Source organism: Exophiala mesophila, assembly GCF_000836275.1.
Source record: "Exophiala mesophila strain CBS 40295 unplaced genomic scaffold supercont1.1, whole genome shotgun sequence".
In the NCBI taxonomy this organism is placed as follows: domain Eukaryota; kingdom Fungi; phylum Ascomycota; class Eurotiomycetes; order Chaetothyriales; family Herpotrichiellaceae; genus Exophiala; species Exophiala mesophila.
In genome coordinates, this window is record NW_015622504.1 from 2239226 (window position 1) to 2257659 (window position 18434).

At 50.0% G+C, this 18434-nt stretch overlaps 9 protein-coding genes across 10 annotated transcripts; 6 read left to right on the forward strand and 3 right to left on the reverse strand.

The window, feature by feature from the left end:
• Nucleotides 1-323: 323 nt before the first annotated feature.
• PV10_00713 (uncharacterized protein) lies at nucleotides 324-1720 on the forward strand. Its single transcript, XM_016364824.1, has one exon. The coding sequence runs from the start codon at nucleotides 639-641 to the stop codon at nucleotides 1479-1481; it is 843 nt and encodes a 280-aa protein (XP_016228473.1). The 5' UTR covers nucleotides 324-638; the 3' UTR covers nucleotides 1482-1720.
• Nucleotides 1694-2445, reverse strand: PV10_00714 (uncharacterized protein). Its single transcript, XM_016364825.1, has 2 exons — nucleotides 2261-2445; nucleotides 1694-2209 (listed from the first exon to the last, which is right to left on the reverse strand). The coding sequence occupies exons 1-2, from the start codon at nucleotides 2359-2361 to the stop codon at nucleotides 1855-1857; spliced, it is 456 nt and encodes a 151-aa protein (XP_016228474.1). The 5' UTR covers nucleotides 2362-2445; the 3' UTR covers nucleotides 1694-1854.
• Nucleotides 2446-2651: 206 nt separating this feature from the next.
• Nucleotides 2652-4170, forward strand: PV10_00715 (uncharacterized protein). Its single transcript, XM_016364826.1, has 3 exons — nucleotides 2652-3146; nucleotides 3216-3629; nucleotides 3686-4170. Exons 1-3 carry the CDS (start codon nucleotides 2972-2974, stop codon nucleotides 3754-3756), a joined length of 660 nt encoding a protein of 219 aa, XP_016228475.1. The 5' UTR covers nucleotides 2652-2971; the 3' UTR covers nucleotides 3757-4170.
• A 554-nt stretch (nucleotides 4171-4724) lies between these two features.
• On the forward strand, nucleotides 4725-6632 carry PV10_00716 (uncharacterized protein). The gene is made up of 4 exons (XM_016364827.1): nucleotides 4725-5121; nucleotides 5178-5198; nucleotides 5271-6193; nucleotides 6247-6632. Exons 1-4 carry the CDS (start codon nucleotides 5082-5084, stop codon nucleotides 6466-6468), a joined length of 1206 nt encoding a protein of 401 aa, XP_016228476.1. The 5' UTR covers nucleotides 4725-5081; the 3' UTR covers nucleotides 6469-6632.
• Nucleotide 6633: 1 nt separating this feature from the next.
• Nucleotides 6634-8384, reverse strand: PV10_00717. Of its 2 annotated transcripts, XM_016364829.1 has the most exons (2): nucleotides 8238-8384; nucleotides 6634-8012 (listed from the first exon to the last, which is right to left on the reverse strand). In XM_016364829.1, exons 1-2 carry the CDS (start codon nucleotides 8247-8249, stop codon nucleotides 7059-7061), a joined length of 966 nt encoding a protein of 321 aa, XP_016228478.1. In that variant the 5' UTR covers nucleotides 8250-8384; the 3' UTR covers nucleotides 6634-7058. The 2 variants fall into 2 exon arrangements, with proteins under 2 accessions (XP_016228478.1, XP_016228477.1); XM_016364828.1 differs by having other exon boundaries at nucleotides 6634-8384.
• Nucleotides 8385-9124: 740 nt separating this feature from the next.
• PV10_00718 (uncharacterized protein) lies at nucleotides 9125-13286 on the forward strand. Its single transcript, XM_016364830.1, has 6 exons — nucleotides 9125-9423; nucleotides 9480-9494; nucleotides 9552-9585; nucleotides 9641-9714; nucleotides 9767-10786; nucleotides 10831-13286. Exons 1-6 carry the CDS (start codon nucleotides 9380-9382, stop codon nucleotides 11837-11839), a joined length of 2196 nt encoding a protein of 731 aa, XP_016228479.1. The 5' UTR covers nucleotides 9125-9379; the 3' UTR covers nucleotides 11840-13286.
• PV10_00719 (uncharacterized protein) lies at nucleotides 12021-13070 on the reverse strand (the record flags this gene model as incomplete). The annotated part of the gene is made up of 1 exon (XM_016364831.1): nucleotides 12021-13070. The coding sequence occupies one exon, from the start codon at nucleotides 13068-13070 to the stop codon at nucleotides 12021-12023; it is 1050 nt and encodes a 349-aa protein (XP_016228480.1).
• A 448-nt stretch (nucleotides 13287-13734) lies between the features above and the next one.
• PV10_00720 (uncharacterized protein) lies at nucleotides 13735-15495 on the forward strand (the record flags this gene model as incomplete). The annotated part of the gene is made up of 1 exon (XM_016364832.1): nucleotides 13735-15495. The coding sequence occupies exon 1, from the start codon at nucleotides 13861-13863 to the stop codon at nucleotides 15493-15495; it is 1635 nt and encodes a 544-aa protein (XP_016228481.1). The 5' UTR covers nucleotides 13735-13860.
• An 899-nt stretch (nucleotides 15496-16394) lies between these two features.
• Nucleotides 16395-18302, forward strand: PV10_00721 (uncharacterized protein; the record flags this gene model as incomplete). Its single annotated transcript, XM_016364833.1, has 7 exons — nucleotides 16395-16418; nucleotides 16492-16579; nucleotides 16655-17271; nucleotides 17337-17460; nucleotides 17529-17935; nucleotides 18013-18106; nucleotides 18166-18302. The coding sequence occupies 7 exons, from the start codon at nucleotides 16395-16397 to the stop codon at nucleotides 18300-18302; spliced, it is 1491 nt and encodes a 496-aa protein (XP_016228482.1).
• Between the last annotated feature and the right edge of the window lie 132 nt (nucleotides 18303-18434).

Consider the following 18434-nt stretch of genomic DNA (forward strand, 5'->3'; position numbering starts at 1 on the left):
TAACTCTGATGCCCTTGATTTCTCCTCACAAAACGGACCTCAACATCACATCTTAGGATCTTGCCTGTGCATTGCCATAGCTTATCTCCTTAAGTGAAGTAAACATCTCTATGAACGTGTCAGTACACATAATGACTGTCGCACCAAAGAGGTAGTGGACGCCTCTTCGAGATAGTCGTATAAATTACTAGAACATGATTGGCTGGCCATCCAAAGTACGTAAAACGCGACACCTGATTGGGGCACACCGCATCGTGAGGAGTCTCAACCTCAGTACTTGTTCAACAACTCACTCTCCTTATGTACCTCAGCCTCCGTCACAAGTCATCGTCTGTCAGAGGGAGGCCCATCTGTCATATATTGGGTCAACCTCATCCCCCTCCACTTGCTCAAGGGAGCACGTGAGGTGAGCGGAGGAGTGATTGGGTATCACAGGGGCCAACACTGAATGTTTGCTGAATCCTGACTGCCAACCTTGGACCTTTGAAGGATATCAACCCATCAGCAATCAGTTGAGATTGTAACCGTTGCTGTCGTTGATGGGGGCTCTATGCTCAAAGATTTGGCTCCTAATTCGGGGTTGACGTATCGCCTTTTCGCCCCAACGTATCGAGACCTCATTGGAATTGAAGAACAGCATGCCGTCAAAACCACTAGATGAACGACCTTCATCAGCCTTTCTCAACCTCCCGTCAGAGGCACGGTTCGAGATCTACAGCTATTTGATACCGAAAACAACATTCGACATTGACCTATGCACGAGGCGCCCGCAGCCGTCCACCGCTGCCTACCGGTCAAACATCTCCAACCTTGTCACACATGCCTTGGAATTCGAAACCATTACCCGGTCGAATGGCCTACATCTGCTACAAGTCAGCCGACAAACCCGCAGTGAGGTCTTGAGCCTGTTGGAACGGCTGACGGTGCGATTCCACTGCCCAAAATGCTACGAAGGTCTGCTAGCCAACCTCTCGTACGGACTGGGTGTGGGAGTTCGATGGATGTCACATGTGGAGATCATCTTTGACTGTAGCCAGGGGTTTGTGCAGGGACCTCCACACCGAGTCATCACACACAGTTTTGCTCGATTTGCAGTCCAGCAGTTGACGCGCGAGCTTCGTCGTACCACGTGGCTGTACTATGGTCGCTTGGATCTGGTCAATCGCGAAAAATGGTGGTTTGAACCAGAGGCGGGAGGTGAGCGTGTCCACATGTTCATGGCTGATCGACAAGGACCGGTTGTGGACGGTGTGCAATCTCCGCCGTTGTCATCATCTTCACAGTCGCCATCGTCTCCTCGCTCTCCCACACGGCTTCGACGGCATCGTCCCTTGCAGGCAGGTGCTTCTTCGCATATTATGCAGCTTTTGCAGGGTGCGGATGTGGATAGAGAACGGATCGTTCAACATCATGCAACTGGCGTCTCGAGGGAACGACCTGATTATCGAAAATGGGTAATTAGTGCCATTTTTGATGTCTAGACACAAGAAGGAAAAGGAGATGCTACAATTATTCTGGAAACCTGCCTTATAGGATGCCTCTTATCACCACCACACATGGAAATTCCGAATTCTAAGGTCTTGGGGTGCATACCAGAGCACATAGAAGTCACAAGCTCACAATAGAGCTGTAGTTTGAACAGCTCCTGGTCAGGCGGAGCTTCAAGGAATCCATTTGATTCCAATCATGTAATGCCATAGTGCAAAATTATTGCAATGTATCACTGTCCAACAATGCGATGAGGGATAATATAAAAGGTAGTCTGGAGTATGAACTGGAATCAACAAACTAGGCCTCCCCTCAAACCGCCAGAGTAACCCAGTGCACCATTCCCAGCCACGAAGCGAAAGACGATCAGGAACACTGTGCTCGACGAACAGTCTTCACCTCTCTCTGCACACGTTTGTGCTCTTCCATGGTCCTCTCATATTCCTCTAAATGGATAGAGCCAGCGTCCCAGACGAGGATAGCTTGCAAAGAGGTGGTGGAGACAGTAGATTTTACAGCGAGGCTCGACTTTTGCAAGTGGGCAGGAGCAGGGTTTTGAACGTAACCGATCACATTGATCCAGTTGCCTGGCTGCAATACTAATCGATCAGTACTTTCGAGCACTAGGTTGACGTCGAGCCAGATGCGTGTGATGTCTGCAGATGTCGGATAGGTATGTTCTAATAGGGCGCAGCTGCCTTTCAGATCATATTCGACGATGCTGTGTCAAAAGATCAACAACTTGAGCCTCAGGTGTGGTTGAGAAGCATACTGTCCAAGACACCTTACCTTGGAGCGTGATGGTAAGGAAGGCAGGTCAGCCAACCAGGCAAAGGTACTGGCAACAGGAGCGCTGGTGTTGCCTCCACTCATGATCACATTGTTGGAGCGAGGACGAGCTAGTATTGAGGGCTTATATTCCTGGCTGTCGAATGGAATTACATGTTCCTGGCGGTGATATGGATGTTGGTTCGTTACATTGGGATGATGGCGAAGTCAATGAAGGCGATGATGAGGCTTGGCGCACGTGCCACTTCGGCAAACATGCCTGTCGAGCTGCCCAGACCTTTCCAAACATGGTTAGACATTCTACTAGTTCGGCACTGACGATGGCTCCGAACGATGTCATGCTGTATGCCTTGGGCTTTGATAGACTCCCTCTAGAACTTCTCTCTCCAGGCAATCACCTTTTCAACCTCTCTTTGCCGATCATAACACCCATTGATCGTTCATTCTCGCCATCGGAACCTTTTTTGCTACTTCCTCGTCATCCAGAAACTCGCTCCTTTTCCGTCCTTTACTCTCTTTGATCGCCGATAAGCCCAGGCCCAGTCTTGTTTGCCATCGGATCAACACGCGATAGCCACGACTTCACACGGCATCTGGTTCTTGGGACACATCTAGACGCCATCATCTGTGTTCCCTTTCTTCCTCTCGCTCTCCCGTTCATCGTCCCTCGGACCTCGCCCTCGCCTCAGCCGAAATGTGGGGTTGGTTTGGCGGGGCAGCCGCCCAAAAGCGAAAAGATGCACCAAAGAATGCCATATTGATGCTGCGGCAACAGCTAGACATGTTACAGAAGCGGGAGAGACATTTGGAAGGTCAAATGGCAGAACAAGATGCGATTGCCAGAAAGAACATTTCGACCAATAAGACAGGTACGGTTCCCCAGCGTTTGATGCCCTGCTAGGAAATGGAATTTACGGTCTAACGTGGATGAACAATAGCTGCAAAGGCTGCCCTTCGACGCAAAAAGCTTCATGAAAGAACTCTCGAACAGACATCTGCTCAGATTGCCCAGGTTGAACAACAAATCTACTCGATCGAGGCGGCCAACATCAACCAAGAAACTTTGAATGCCATGAAGAATGCTGGTGCGGCCATGAAACAGATACATGGTAACCTTACCATCGACAAGGTGGACGCGACCATGGACGAACTACGGGAGCAGCACGCACTTGGAGAGGAAATCGCCACTGCCATTACCAATGCGCCGATTGGCGATCCTATTGATGAAGCCGACCTGGAGGAGGAATTGGAGGGTCTCGAACAGGAAGCAATGGACGAGAGAATGTTGAAGACAGGGCCAACACCAGTTACTGGAGAGATCAACAGGTTACCGGCCGTCGCTACCGGACCCGGTAAGTCGCGCATGATGAGAATTTACTTAGATCTACTACTCTAACAGGTTAAACAGTCAAGAACAATACTGTCGAAGAAGACGAGGAAGAAGAACTCCGAAAGCTCCAAGCCGAAATGGCGGTATAAGATTTGGATTGATGATATGGCACCATGGATTAATTCAAGGCCCTTGATCCAACCAGACATAGTGTGTCATGGAGTTGGGTTAGTACACGCCAGTCTATTGTGAATGGGTTTTTTGTGGTAGAGGGCGTTGTCAGGCGGTGCTCTCTTCTTTTTTTTTTCTTGAATGGCAGTAAGATGCAATGTCGATCCGTAGGCCAGGTGTACATCATCTGTCGATGGTGCACTGCCTCGACTAGATCAGAGTGATAGGGGAGGCCCTGTGTGGATTGGACTGTGGTGACTGTTCATACACAGCTTTTGCGTTAGTGAGACGTTTGAGCTTAGCATATCTAGTTGACAATCACTTCTGACATTGTTGGATATTTGATATGAGGTATTGTTTTTGAGTGACAACTGGTTGAGGGGAGATGTTAGAGTGTACAGTACTACTTAGGTATCTTTAAGGGCTGGGAGTTGATGATGAGGAGAACAATACATGAACGGGGCTGCTTATAGGCGATTTGGGCGTGGGGCTAAGAGGGTCGAAGCCCCGAGGGGCCCGCCCAAGGGGCCCCTCGGGCGCTGCTGTGGTGATCTCTAAGCCTCTCAAGCCGTATCGGTGCCTAAGATGAATAGCTGGAGCGCCAGTGATAGTTATAAACTACCGTAGGTACCTAGGTATGAACCGCTTCCTTCTATCGCTTCCTTCTATCCCATGTACTGGGTGTAGCCTCCCTCTTCCTCATTCTTCCAATCTCATCATCTCGTGTTCTGACTTGTGTTCTGACTCAAGACAGTACAACCTCATTGTTTCTACTTTCTCTCTAAGCCTGTCATAAATCATCCCGGCCTGTGGCGTCTCAGGGTCCCGAACCCAAGTTGTCTGTTTCTATTCGGCAAGTCTCTCACGCAGCTCGACTTATAAATAGGCGCCCTGCTCATCTGTCTTTTGACCAATCGACTTCAATCCACCTTCTTCCACACTTACACCAAGGCCTCCTAAGCTCACCATCATGACAAGAGGCCAACCTATCGCCGTCCTCGACGCAGGGAACATGGCGGTTAATCAGTTGTTCATTGTCTGGCCATGCGCTCACTCGACTCTGACCTCTTATAACCCATTCTCGATACGGTTTGATTGATTCTCTCTACTCTGTTCTAATTCACTAGCCGTCTATCCCTCCATCCTTGAATGAATGACCCTATCTGAACTGCTTCTCGAGTTCGTCTCCTCCTCCAGCCAGCGTCCTGTGGACTTGTTGTGTTTCTGTTTGTTTATTTCGTGATTCTCAAATTGGTCATCTATCTCTTTTCATTTCCCATTGCGTGTCTGGAGCCCTTCTACCATGGCGCAACAGTACCAGAATCACGGAGGATACTTTCCTCGTATGAATTCAATCTTCACAAACCCCGCATATACAACAAGACTAACTGAGCAACAGCGCCTCCCGACAGTAGTCAATGTACGCATTGAGACATCCCTCGAACTGAACAGGTTGAGATCAAGGACTCAAGACTAACAAGATGGTGTCAAGCATTCCCTCCCCCACCAACACAACCTCAATCCCAACCACAGTTCTTCCCGCCTCCTCCAAGTTCTCCTCCCAATGGTGTATCACCATCGTTTCCCCCTCCTCCAGCACAAGCGACCCCACCGCCGCTACAACAGCCTACCGCCAAAAAGCCCTACAACTACAGCACGGTACCAGCATCGGCGCCGGCGCACCGTACCACCTTTGACCACAAGGCTATTGCCTCACATTACCGCCAACCGTCATACAATGGAGAGCAGCAAGCGACGCCGGTGCCAGAATACCAAGAAGAACCTGTGCAGCAGTCAACGGGAGTAACGTCGCCTCGGTTCGCCAAATTCAAAGGCGACGCAAGCGCGATTGTGGCTGAAGTTGGAAACATGATGAAAGGGCCGGACGAGAGGTCGACGATTGTGGCCGGAGTGCCGCGAGCAGAACTATTCCAAGGAGCACAAGCCACATCAACGGCCGACGACGTAGGCACATTCAACGGAGGTAGCTACCGTATCTCACACCGCGATACCAATTCGGTGTTGACCATTCAGCTGGCCGTTGGATGTCCGTTGATCGCCAGACCGGGCGCCATGATCGCCATGTCGCCCTCGGTCAGCCTTCGCGGCGCCGTCAAGTTCTCCATGAAGAAACTCTTCATTGGTGACATGACTCATTCGACCTTTACAGGTCCCGGCGAGGTTCTGTTGGCCCCTAGCGCACTCGGCGACCTTAGCATCCTCCGTCTAGGGGGTCAAGACACCTGGTTCGTCGGTCGCGACGCCTTCTTGTGCTCGACCCAGGGCATTATCAAGGAATACAAGAACCAAGGTATCAGTAAGGCCATGTTCTCTGGCGAGGGTCTCTTTGTCTATCGCATGACCGGTCAGGGTCTCTTGTGGGTCAGCACTTTTGGCGCTATTCTAAGGAAGGATGTAAGTTGTTGCCTTGACCGTTTCCCGGTCCAAATCCGCTGACATGGGTACAGTTGATTGACGGAGAAAAGTACATCATTGACAACAATCATCTGGTCGCCTGGAACTGCAAGTACATTATGGAACGTGTCGCCAGTGGTGGTATTGTTTCCGGCTTCACGAGCGGTGAGGGTCTCGTGTGTAAGTTTACCGGTCCCGGCACGGTCTTCATGCAGACCAGGAATCCCAATGCCTTCAATGCATACATCACTGGTGCTAGCACCAGGGATTTGTGATGAAAAGGCTTGCTGGTTGCAGGTGAGATTGACGAGCATGGGGATGGGGATGAGGATGGGATAGTCCACACATATGGCGGCATTGCATGGAGGAGATGCTCTGGTTTCATTTGAGTTCATATGTTATAGTCATATATATTTATATGTCATAATGAGGAAATGAGCCATCCATCCAAGTTATCTACTTGTATTTGCTTCTCTACAAAGACTCCATTTTGGAAACTGGATTTTGAGTTTGATTTCATTCATGGACCTCCCTCCTACAAGAATCTAGGTCTAGCTAGATATGCAGAAGGCTTTCATGAGGTCTATTGGTGACTGTCTAACTAACATTTCCCTAGTATCATAAACTGTAAACTTGGGGTTTGTTTCCAAGCGAGAGACAATATCCCCGGCGGAAAGATTTCACCCCAGTGAGTGAGTGAGTTGGTGGATAGCGTATATCATATCATATCAGCCAGCCACGTTTCGGAATTTTGAATCTTGTCTGCTTGTCTCGTTGCCTGGATACCATGATCGAATGGCATTCTGGTATTGCACATGGCCACCATCCAACACCAACATTGCTACAGCTTTGCTCATCAATTCATTCAACCGTTCATCCTCTTTCTCTTGCCAACTTGAGCAGTGAAACCAGACTTGATGGCCGTGACCGACCGTCTGGATCCACATGAATTGCAAGTCACAAAGTACAACCGGTTCTCTCCCTTGGACAACTCGGTATTTCCGCTGCGACAAGTCTTGCAGGTGACGTACTCCATAATGTACCGTCTCAAGACATTTTCAATCTGTTTCTGTTGGAATCGACCCTTGATGACCAATCGTTTCGATCCGTCCACGGAACCTGATGTACCCAATTCAGCGAACAAGAATTGCGTCACGTGCTCGTCTGATCGGTTCATGCGTTTGCAGATCTCGGCAATGTTGGCGAAAATGGTCTTTTTGTTGCCTTCTCGTAGACATTGTGGTGGTGGGATCTTGTATGATTTGGAGCCTGACGCCAGGATATCGGGATTGTGTTCGTTGACGAGTTGGAAGAACCGGGAGAGGAGGAGATCGTAGCTGATGGGTCGGTTGTCGTCGTGACCCCAGATGCCGGTGCCTTTGGTCATGTCGCCAGCTTCTTCGATCGTGGGGCCACTGGGGGTGTCTTCGTCTCCTTCGGTGGGTTCCAAACCAGCTTTGGCCAGTTTGTCGGCAAAATCACCACCTTCTCCCTTGGGTTTGGATGACTTCTTCTTTTTCTTCTTCAATCCTGAAAGATCGACTTCTCCGTCGGCGCCAACGGCAGGCGTGTCGCCATCGGCATCTTCGGCCTTTGGTTTCGACGACTTCTTCTTCTTTTTGCCCAAGCCGGCAAACATGTCGGTCACCTCGCTGACGGCGGCGTCTTCGGGAGGTGTAGAGTGTTTTTCGGCCGTGGTCTTGTGCTCCAAGGCAGGAGCCTCTGAGATTTCGCCGTTTTCATCCATGATGGTGTCGTCGCCGCTAAAGGTTACGGATTTGCGGAGTTTGGGTTCGTGGATAGGAGGGGCAGCAGAATCCTGTGATGAACGAGACAAGTTAATACGAGAGATGGAAATAGACGAGGTGGTGTTGAAATAAAGAGGGTTGTTTTTGGTGGAGCGGGATGAAGATGATGCAGCTGATTTATGCGGTTTCAGATGATTTTCCTCTTCTAGGAATGAGGCAAATGCAGGTGGTGTTGGTGCGTGTGGGGGGAGGGAAAGCCTTTGGCTTTGCATGCTTTTGGGTGTGACGTTACTCACCACTTCAGCCATGATTGCGATTGCGGGCGCAGGGATCTTGTAGGTTCTGAACTTGTTGGTTGGAACTTGAGACTCGATTGATGATATCGAAATTACTTGGTTGTAATAGTTGTGAAATGATGTTGTGGCCAGATGCAAGAATTAATTAAATGATTGCGCCGGGCTTCGCATGAGATAAAGTGAAGCCAAAATCCTGTCCATGACTCAGTCAATCTGCCTGATTCGATTTCAGTCTGACGATTAAAAATCAGAGGTTACCATGTACGTCTTGGTAGTATTATGGAAAATCATGTTGGTCAGACGTCTGCTTTCTGAGGAACTGACTGACAAATCATTATCCAACAGTGACCTACTTTCGATGGCGTTCTTTGACCGTCTTCAAATGCCAATTCTCTGTCTGTCAAACAGACTTTATCTCCGATATCACGTGAGTATCACGTGACATTCATATCGACTTCCAGATGGATGACGGGGCTACTACGAACACGTGATCTCCAAGGTCTACCTGAGTCGTACTTTCCCTTCGGTGGAATGAACAACGCGTGCCTTCCATTCCTCAAATCAGAAGTCGCGATCAAATCTTTACAAGAACCTCATCCATGAAAATCTTTGCACAATTGTTGTTTCTGATAGAACCACCTATATCATGGTCTCAACCCTTCGAGTCACCTCACAAGATGTTGCCAAACACGCTCAATGTGTATTGGCGCCGGAAGAAGAACATCACCCCGGAAGCTGGGCCGGAATAGCGCTATCCCGGCTGCCTCAAGGCCGAGGGGGGCTTTTCTTGTCTCATCTCTTCAACGAAAGCGTACAGTAAGTAGGTGCCACTCCAGCACCCCGCAAGATCCTCCATATGGAATACCCGCGAATGTTTTCTTGGCTAGGAATGGCCATGCCATTAACAAAATACTAATTGATGCGTTGACTAATGGGCGATTTGACCATTTCATCTGTCCGGAAAACGCGACATATGTATTCTACACTCGTGTTCTTTCTTGCATTGCAGGCATTTTGTGCTTTTTGAAACCAGGGTTTTCCTTTTTACCCATCACAAGGTAACAATAAAGACTGTCGAGGTTGGAGTACTGCCACAGCTCTTTGAAGTACAATGCGTTGTTGTTCGCCTAAACAAAAATCTCATGGCTACCATTAATACTCAGGTCTCACGAACAGGACAAGCATGGTGAGTTCTCAAGCAGCCCAGTCTCTAGTTCTACCACTTTTCTAACCCTCTCTTAGTGATAGATGTCGAAAGTGAGAGCAATAGACCCAGTTTCTATCCACTCAAAAGACTCTTCTTACCAGACTTAGCAAGAAAATTAAATGCGATGGAGCGATTCCTTCGGTACCTAAACAAGAGTCTCAACCCGTCTCCGAATGTGTCGCTGACAAAGGTACAGTGCGCGAGCTGCATCGCCGCGTGTGTCCAGTGCGAGGTATCGGCAACTTTACGAAGGAAGGCCAAGATCCGAGGGTGTGTTGCTACATGTGCTTTGATTCCAGCTCCATGTTGATCTTGACTCTAGGTTTGGATCTGATAGGGATGATGCTCTCGTACAGACCCTGCAAGCAGAGAATGCAGATCTGCGAAAGAAGCTTGAAGCCGAGTGCCAGACCAGTCAATCACTTCGTGAAGAGCTCGACCGTGTGTCCCAGCAGGCCTCGACTCGACCTCGAAAACTACATCGCCCAATGCACCCGGCAACAAGCCAACAAGCCACTTCACCTTCCCACCCCACGTCGAGTGACGCCGGTGCATCTCAGCCCGAGAGATCTATCCATGTCGTGAAACATATGGGTCGCATGGTCCATGATGGAATGGGAGTTGGACGATTTGCTGGATCCACGACTGGCGTCCATTTTGTACTGCGCGTTGAGGATGCATGTGTCCAGGCTCTGGGCTATACCAACCACTTTCCCGAAAGCTCCTTCAGGCTGCACTTACTGCCGATACACAAACTTACTTGCAAAGCATCAACGCGAGGCCCTCAAGATATCGCATCCATTAACCAAGCAGAGCCTAGTGACACACGCCAGTTTCGCCAGAACTTCACCCACCCCCTTGACTACTACATACACCAGATTGACAGTTTTATAGAGCGCTGGGAATGCTTTTGCCCGGTCTTGGTACGCAAAGACATCGTCCAGGATGTTGCAAACTTCTTGCATCCAAATCAAGGATTATCCTTTGCCCCCGGGGATGAAAGTAAACTCTCTGCCATGATTGCCTTGACTATGATTTTGAGTATCAATCAACTAGGCCATCCTCATCCAGATCACGATCTGCAGCGGCTCGTGACTTTGGCCCATGGGGAGCTGCACGATGTGGTTGCTCGAGGTGACCTCAAGGCCCTTCAGGCTCTGATCCTCTGCGCTTTTCATGCCCAATTGACAGGACAGAGCCTCCAATTGCTACAGTTAAATGCCCTCATGGTCCGTACGGCTCAGTCAATTGGTCTCCACCGCCATGACCGAAGATTCAAGTTTAAGAGTGCCATGGTTGAGCATCGCCGTCGCATTTGGTGGTGGATCTATGCCTTTGATAAGTATGTGCGTCTTTCCAAGTATCAGAGCAAGCTAACATGACTAGAATTACCTCTGTTACCAACGGACTGCCAGAGCTTGTCAAAGAGGCCGACATTGACAACGACATGCCTGTTGACTGCAATTTGGACGACCTCAATGCAGAATTTCTTTCTCATCCGCTCCCAGGAGAGACTACCCCTGTCTTCCTATTCAACCAGTATGTACTCTTGTGCAAGAAGCTGTCGGCGATCCTGAGCCAGCTTTACACTACAACTCAGCGCCGTGGTGGTGCTGAGAAGATCACACGCCTTGATCGAGACCTGAGAGTGTGGAATCACTCCTTTAACGCGTTGCCCCATGTCGCTCCATTCGAACTGGCAGAAGTCTCACCCCACGCATATGAAGAAGATGGAAACGAAGGACTTTCACTCATGAACCATTGGATCCAATTGTTGGCAAATATCGCCATGGTTCAAATCCACCGGCCAGCGCTCACCTTCGACTTGAACACCCCGGAGTTCAACAATGGTCTCAAAACCTGCGTCAAATCCAGCTCGGCCATCCTTAATCTCCTCGAAAACACCACATCTGCTTGGTGGCTACGAAGCATTTGCCCTTCGAGCCCAGCCCTTGTCTTTCAAAGTGCTTTGATGCACATCTACTTCCACTGTAACTCATCGATTATCATAGCCATAGGATCCGGCAGCCGATCGACGAGTATTTCAACAATTGCCAAAGCTGTCCAATTGTTGCGCTGCTATCTCCCAGAGGATCCCAACATTCAAGAAGCCGGATGTTCCGAATTTTGTCAACAGCCAATCGTTCAGGCTATGGAAACCTTGACAAGTTTGCAACATATTCTATCCCATGATTTCGTTCCCCAGATGGAGACGGCAGCCCAAGAGGGATTGGCTCCACCAGATCAACCACTGGCAAATGTGCCTGCAGGTCTTCAGAACGGGGCTCTTGATCACGTTGAAGCCTGGAACTCGAATGCATTAGAATACCTCAACAATTTTGACACTATCGACTGGATGTGGCCTGGGGTCGAGCAATTCCCAACAGTGCCTTGAACGACTCCAGAATTTGTTTGTCTATGCCCGGAATGACTCAAAACTGCGCCGTCTCAAGGCTCCCAGTTCCTCCAGCCATTTCTCCTCAACTGCGTCAGAGTTTGAAAATAACTTTATGCACCTGTCATACTGTTAGACAATCCTTGGGTCGTCGCCGAGGAAATGACAAGACGGCAGACACTCATACCTTTTGTTGTTCAAAATCCTCAAAGGCTTTTGGTGCCTCCTCGAGGCTCACCATCAAACCCAGCAGAGGCTTGACCTTTTCCTGTTCCTGGATGAGGACCTCGAGTGCTTCCTCAAAAATACTTCGGACCGGGCATCGCCCGAGAGCTAGGGTTATATTCTTGCCATAAAGCTGTAGTCCACTCAGGGGCAAGGTCTGCGTGTGCACACCGATGGACGAGATCTGGCCGAATGGTCGGATCAAATCAACCGCGAGCTGGAGTGCGTCGGCATGCCCGACCGCTTCGATGACGACGTCGGCTCCTCGACCATCGGTGGCAGCCATGACCTTTTCGATAGGGTTGTCAGACAGTAAAATCGGTTTAGCACCGAGCTTCTCCGCTGCCGCCAGTCGGTCTGGTATCGAGTCGACCGCATACACTGTCTTGCACCATCTGAGAGCAGATATGATGGCGCAGATACCAACGGGCCCGCACCCAACCTGAACGACGGTAGCAGATTGCTTGTCCGAAGGCGCCATGTTCTTGAGGAAGCGAGAAGCCCCAAAGTATCCGGTGGGAAAAATATCTGCCATCAAGACTAGCATCTCTTCAGGGATGTTCTTTGGGGTTATGACAAGGGTCGAATTTGCAAGCGGCACCCGGACGTATTCGGCCTGGCCACCATCAATAGCATTTGCTGGGACGCTGTTCCCGAACAACTCTCCCTTCGAACAGCGTGACGCTTGGCCTCGCTTGCAATAGAAACATTCTTGACAAGCCGTATAGAAAGGAACGACGACATCATCGCCAACTGCAAAGTCCACCACGGCGTCTCCCCGCTCGACGATGGTGCCCACAAATTCGTGGCCGCAGACGAAATCCGATGGACATTTGAGGTGGCCTCGATAGTAATGGAGGTCGCTGCCACATAGAGCGCTGTATTTGACCTTGAGGATCGCATCTGTAGGGTGCTGCAACTTTGGAACCGGCCTGTCTTCAACGGCCACTTTGTAATTGCCTTTGAACACGACGGCGCGCATTGTATTCGGTAGAACGGGAGCCATGGTCAAGAACGGGTTTTGTCACTGCTGGGTCAAATTGAAAGTCCTTGATTCGAATAAAATGATCCTCGACTCCATGTGATCGCAGACAGTGGCATATGCGAGCCTTATGACCACCATTGCGCCGTGGAGTTTGGAGTTTTTGCAGTTCGCAAACCCCTAGGCGGCGTCCAGTCCAAAGCAAACGGCATTAATCTGGGGCTTGAGGCCCGACAGGAATCTATCACGTTACGCCTTGAGACTGCATGGTAAAGCTTTGCGGCGCAGACTCGGGCCTCAGATTCTTCCGAGTCTATTCTAGGACTCTGGAGACAGTCAGCGCAGCCTTGTGTCTTGCGACACCCCCCCTCGGCCGTCTCGAGCGAGCAATGGAGATATTTGCGGGTACCATGGCAAAGAACTCTCTATCCCCGGCCGTCCATCGCGCCACAGATCCTGGCAACTTCTACATTGAGACTAGACGCTTTTCTGTCTCCGCTCTTCTACCAATCCTTCATTCGTTGGGATGCCTGACTTCTCTGGACTTGACGAGAAGCACAAACCACTCAGAGGGAGAGGGACAGAGCCAGAGCGAGCAAGCACCCACGGCACCGTAGCTTGCCCTGTGCTCAGGCTGAGAATTATACTGGGTCTTTTCTCTCTTCCTTAAACCGAGACCCTTCTCCACCTTGTACATTCATAGCGACATCCACCCAGACTTGTCGCCGATTGAAGGCTGCTTAGACATCAGACGAAGGTGCAATCTTTGACCTTATACCTTGTCTACCCCGACCGTCTCTGCTATTGCGTAGCGATGCCCTCCACTCTCCCGCCTCGGCCGGCGATGAGACGGAAATCGCCCGAAGGGAAGCGATCCGACATCATTTTCATCAACTCTCACTCCGAGTTGCTAGATGCTCATGCCAAACGTGTTGCGAGACGCCACGCCTCATACTGGGGCCACAAACAATCTAGGCGCAAACAGTCGCCCACAGTACAATCCTCGTCCATTTCCCCCTCCGCCCCGTCTCCTTCTTCTCCGGTGTTGAGCAAGACTACGCCGTCCGAACATCATGATCTTACAACAAAGCCGCTCCCTCTGTCCAAATCCAATGTCATCATGAACTCCGCTCAATATCTGCCATCTCCTGTATCAACGGTCAATCTCCATTTTGGCGCCTCATTTGATGTGTTCCAATCGCTTCCTCAGCTTCGCAACAACCGGGATGAGTCCCCGGATCTGCAGACAGTCAAGTCGCTCATGCCCGCCTTTCTCGGTGACACTTTTATCAGAAATACACTCCTGAGGGATGGAGAGTCATGTCATCTCCGCTACGCAGCGTGTCTTCTCCTCTGCCATGCGTACTATCTGGTTATCAGTGGCAGAGGGGCCTCAACGGCGTTGATGTCATTGAAAGGTCAAGTGATGAAAAGAGTCAATCGAGCAATGGACGACCCAGACCAGGCGGCCAACTTGGACACCATGATAGCCGTCATGGCTCTCGGCACCCCAATTGTGTGCGAAGTGACCAACAGCTCTACAGATGGCTCGCAAGCTTCGGATTCCAGAAGCTCAGACTCAAGGTCGACAGCTAGCTTCAGTTCTCCTGAGTCTACGTCGAGCCTTGCTGAAAGTACTGCAATCGAATATCACTTGCATTACCAAGCCGTTACCAGACTCTTGAGAATGCAACCCGATCCAGCATATTTGTTGACGGCTGATGGAAGGTTTGTTTTTCTCGTCAAGGTCATATCCTCTGCGCACCGGATGCTGACAACTCCTGGACACAATGCCGAAGGATGGACCAAGCTGTTCGAAAAGTTTGAGCTCTACTCATCAGATACTACTCCTGACTCCGGCTGGAATTCACCTTTGTTCGGCCCTTCCCACGCCTTTTCTAGGCCTACGATGTCTCCAGCCACCCACAAGTTAAAGAGGTGTCTTGATCTGTCGCAAGCGGCACGCACATGGATTTTACATCACAAAAGAAGGCGACGGGGCATGTCTCATAACCTAGAAAGTGCCCGCCTCACCCTGGAGAATGTGCTAGCCACCAAGGAACCTCGCTACACTACGTTCGACTGGGACGGCGGCTCTTTAGCCATGTATGAATCATGTGTCATTGCCGTGAGATTGATGACCGAGTCGGCTGATCGAGACTGCTCGTTATCCGACGCAGTCCCCTTCGTAGCTGGAGCCGCTCAACTACCCCACCTCCTCCGGAGAACAGACCTATTGCAACTTTGGGGAGACTCACTTCGTGGTCTGTTATACTGGGTGACTCTGATCTGTCATGTCATTTCAGTGAACAATGGTCAGGAACGCTTAGTCTCGACCTTGATCCTTGCTCATTTCACCCAGTTGTTTTCTGCATCACAGATCCCGCTTAAAGCTGCTCTTGATCCCATCAACGAGTTGGTGCATTGGCCCATGTACTTCGCGGGGTAGATCGGCGCTTGTTAAAAGCCGAAAATGTAATAAAAATTTGAGACAATGCTGGATCTTTGGTTCTGGCTCTGGTTGCTTTCTCTTCGAAAAGCGGTGCTGTAATCGATATCTGACAAAATTGCCTTCGAAATACCATACTAGCTAGCATTGTACGAGACTATGAGCAAGACGGTATATTGGTCTGTCCACGCACCTCGCCAGTTGAAATCGACTTTAAGCCGAAGCCTAGCATTTCTAGCTCTCGAGATGCTTCAATTAAGCTCAAGTTCCAGCAACGGTCAGTGGAATAGTATATGACGAAACGTAATTTACTGGCATACGGAGCAGAGGACAAGAACTCCTCTAGGATGGCCTCAAACCCTGGCAATTTCCCTAATGGGTCATAAACGGTTTGTCGTATTGACCCACTTGAAGCCTGGATCACAACGAGAGAAACATGATCAATTTTTGAGTCTTGCCATGTCCACTTGACATATCCCGCGGTCACTACTTCAGGGTCTCTGCTTTAGGAGGCTCAGATTCGGTTGATATTCCTCATCGCTCTTCGGCTCCTAACCCGGTGAAATAGACACCAGATACTTTCATCCAGGACCCACAGGTTCGGAATAAGGATGCCCCTCCATTGGCATCCAAGAATCGTACTGTAAAAGAACAGGTTCAGCAAAGTCGACGTAACCGCAAGACTACATAAACAAATGCGACCAAATCTAGTCTCAAATGGGCTGGCATTGCGTACCCTGGGTAGGCATAACAAACAACTACTTGTCTTTACCTTGAATCAGAGAGCATCTTCGCCCACGACAATACCATTGCTCAACTACCAAGGGATCAGTCACAAAACGACCAGCTGGAGGCACCAATCTCGATTTATTCACGACTACAGCAAAGCAAAGAACAAAATGGCTCCTCCAACACCTTTTACAGTAAGTCGTTTTGTTGCTGTAGATGTTGATTCGACATAGTGAATCGATAGACTGACACAGTACCACTAAATAGCTCAAAGATCCCGAACTCTTCAAAGATCAATCCTATGTTGGGGGGAAATGGGTAGAAGCCGCGTCTGGCGCTCGCTTTGATATCGTTGGTGAGTTACAGATATCCGGAGAAGCCGCCATGGTTTCACAGAATCAAGTGACTGACTAGTTCTCGTCCTGAATAGACCCTGGCTCAGGCAAAGTATGGGCCAGCGCACCCGACAACAGCGAAGCCGACGTCGACATGGCTGTGCGAGCTGCCAATACAGCGTTCGAGAGCTACCGCAAAGAAAGCTCACGACAACGAGCGCGCTGGCTCCTGAATTGGGACGCCCTGATTCGAGAAAACAAGGATGACATCGCAACTATTCTGACCTACGAGACAGGCAAACCTATTGCCGAAGCTCACGGGGAAATAGATTACGCCTTGAGTTTCACCTGGTGGTTTGCTGGCGAGGCTGAACGAATCTTCGGTACCGTCCATCAGGCATCGCAGAACGGCCGCCGTGTTTTCACCATCAAACAACCCATTGGCGTTGCCGTGGCCTTGGTTCCCTGGAACTTCCCCATCGCCATGATCTTGCGCAAGGCTAGTGCTGCCCTCGCCGCTGGATGTACAATGGTCATCAAACCGTCTCCGGAGACTCCCCTCTCCGTCTTGACTTTAGCCCATCTGGCAACAAAGGCAGGCTTTCCTCCAGGATGTTTGTCTGTCTTGACCACCAGCTTGGCCAATACTCCCTCATTGAGCGAGAAGCTTTGTCGTCATCCCTTAGTGCACAAAATCACTTTCACTGGCTCTGTAAGTTCAAATGTCTACGGCACAGATAGGACAAATCGCTCAAGGCATATGCTAATGCTTTCTAGACTCGAGTTGGGAAATTGATCGCTCGAATCTGCGCCGACGGACTCAAAAAGGTGACCTTGGAGCTGGGAGGCAATTGCCCATACATCATCTTCGACGATGCGAACCTGGATCAAGCTCTCGAAGGTGAGTTTCCACTTCAGAGTCTTGCTTCGACTATTCCCAATCCTAGCTGACGAGTGGCGTGTCAACAGGGCTCCTCCTCCTGAAATGGCGACATGCAGGTCAAGCATGTGTCTCGGCAAACCGAGTCTACGTGCAATCAGGGGTATACGAGAAATTTGCAGAGATGGTTCGAGAACGTACAAGCAAGATCGTGGTCGGCCACGGTGCAGAAAAGGACACCACTATGGGACCAGTCACCACACCTCAAAGCCTTGAGAAAGTCGCTGCCCAGGTTGAAGATGCTGTCAGTCGAGGCGCCCGCGTCCTGCACGGTGGTCAACGCGTCGATCGTCCTGGCTACTTCTTCCAGCCCACCATCATCGCCGATGCCACAGACAAGATGCGACTGAGTCAGGAAGAGACCTTTGGCCCAATCTTGGCCATGTACAAGTTTGAGACTGAGGCAGAAGTGGTCCGTATGGCCAATGATACTAGCGTGAGTGACAACCCTCCCCCTTACTCCTTTCATGAGCTAGCTCTTGTCGCTGATCGGGAAACTGATGGATTGAATAGATGGGGTTGGCCTCGTATTTCTTCACAAAGAACGTCGACCGCACATGGCGATTGCTCGAGAATCTCGAAGCTGGCATGATTGGAATGAATACTGGTATGTTGCTTACCTGCTGTTTGCATGGTCGCTAAGGCTTTTACTGACCCGTCTCTCAGGAAACCAATCTGCGGGCGAAAGTCCTTTTGGTGGCATCAAGGAATCAGGCTACGGCAAGGAGTCTGGCAAGGATGTGGCAGTGGCTGAATATGTCATTACGAAGACTGGCACCCTGACTGTGGATGAACACTTTTAGTGACTTAATGGAGTATTTGTGTGATGTCCGTCGATTTTTGCGCTGCCTAAATAGAGAATGTCAAAGGTTTTGCATTTATATGATGATATATGGCTTTGGGTCCTCTTGCATCACGTACGTAGATGTCTATTC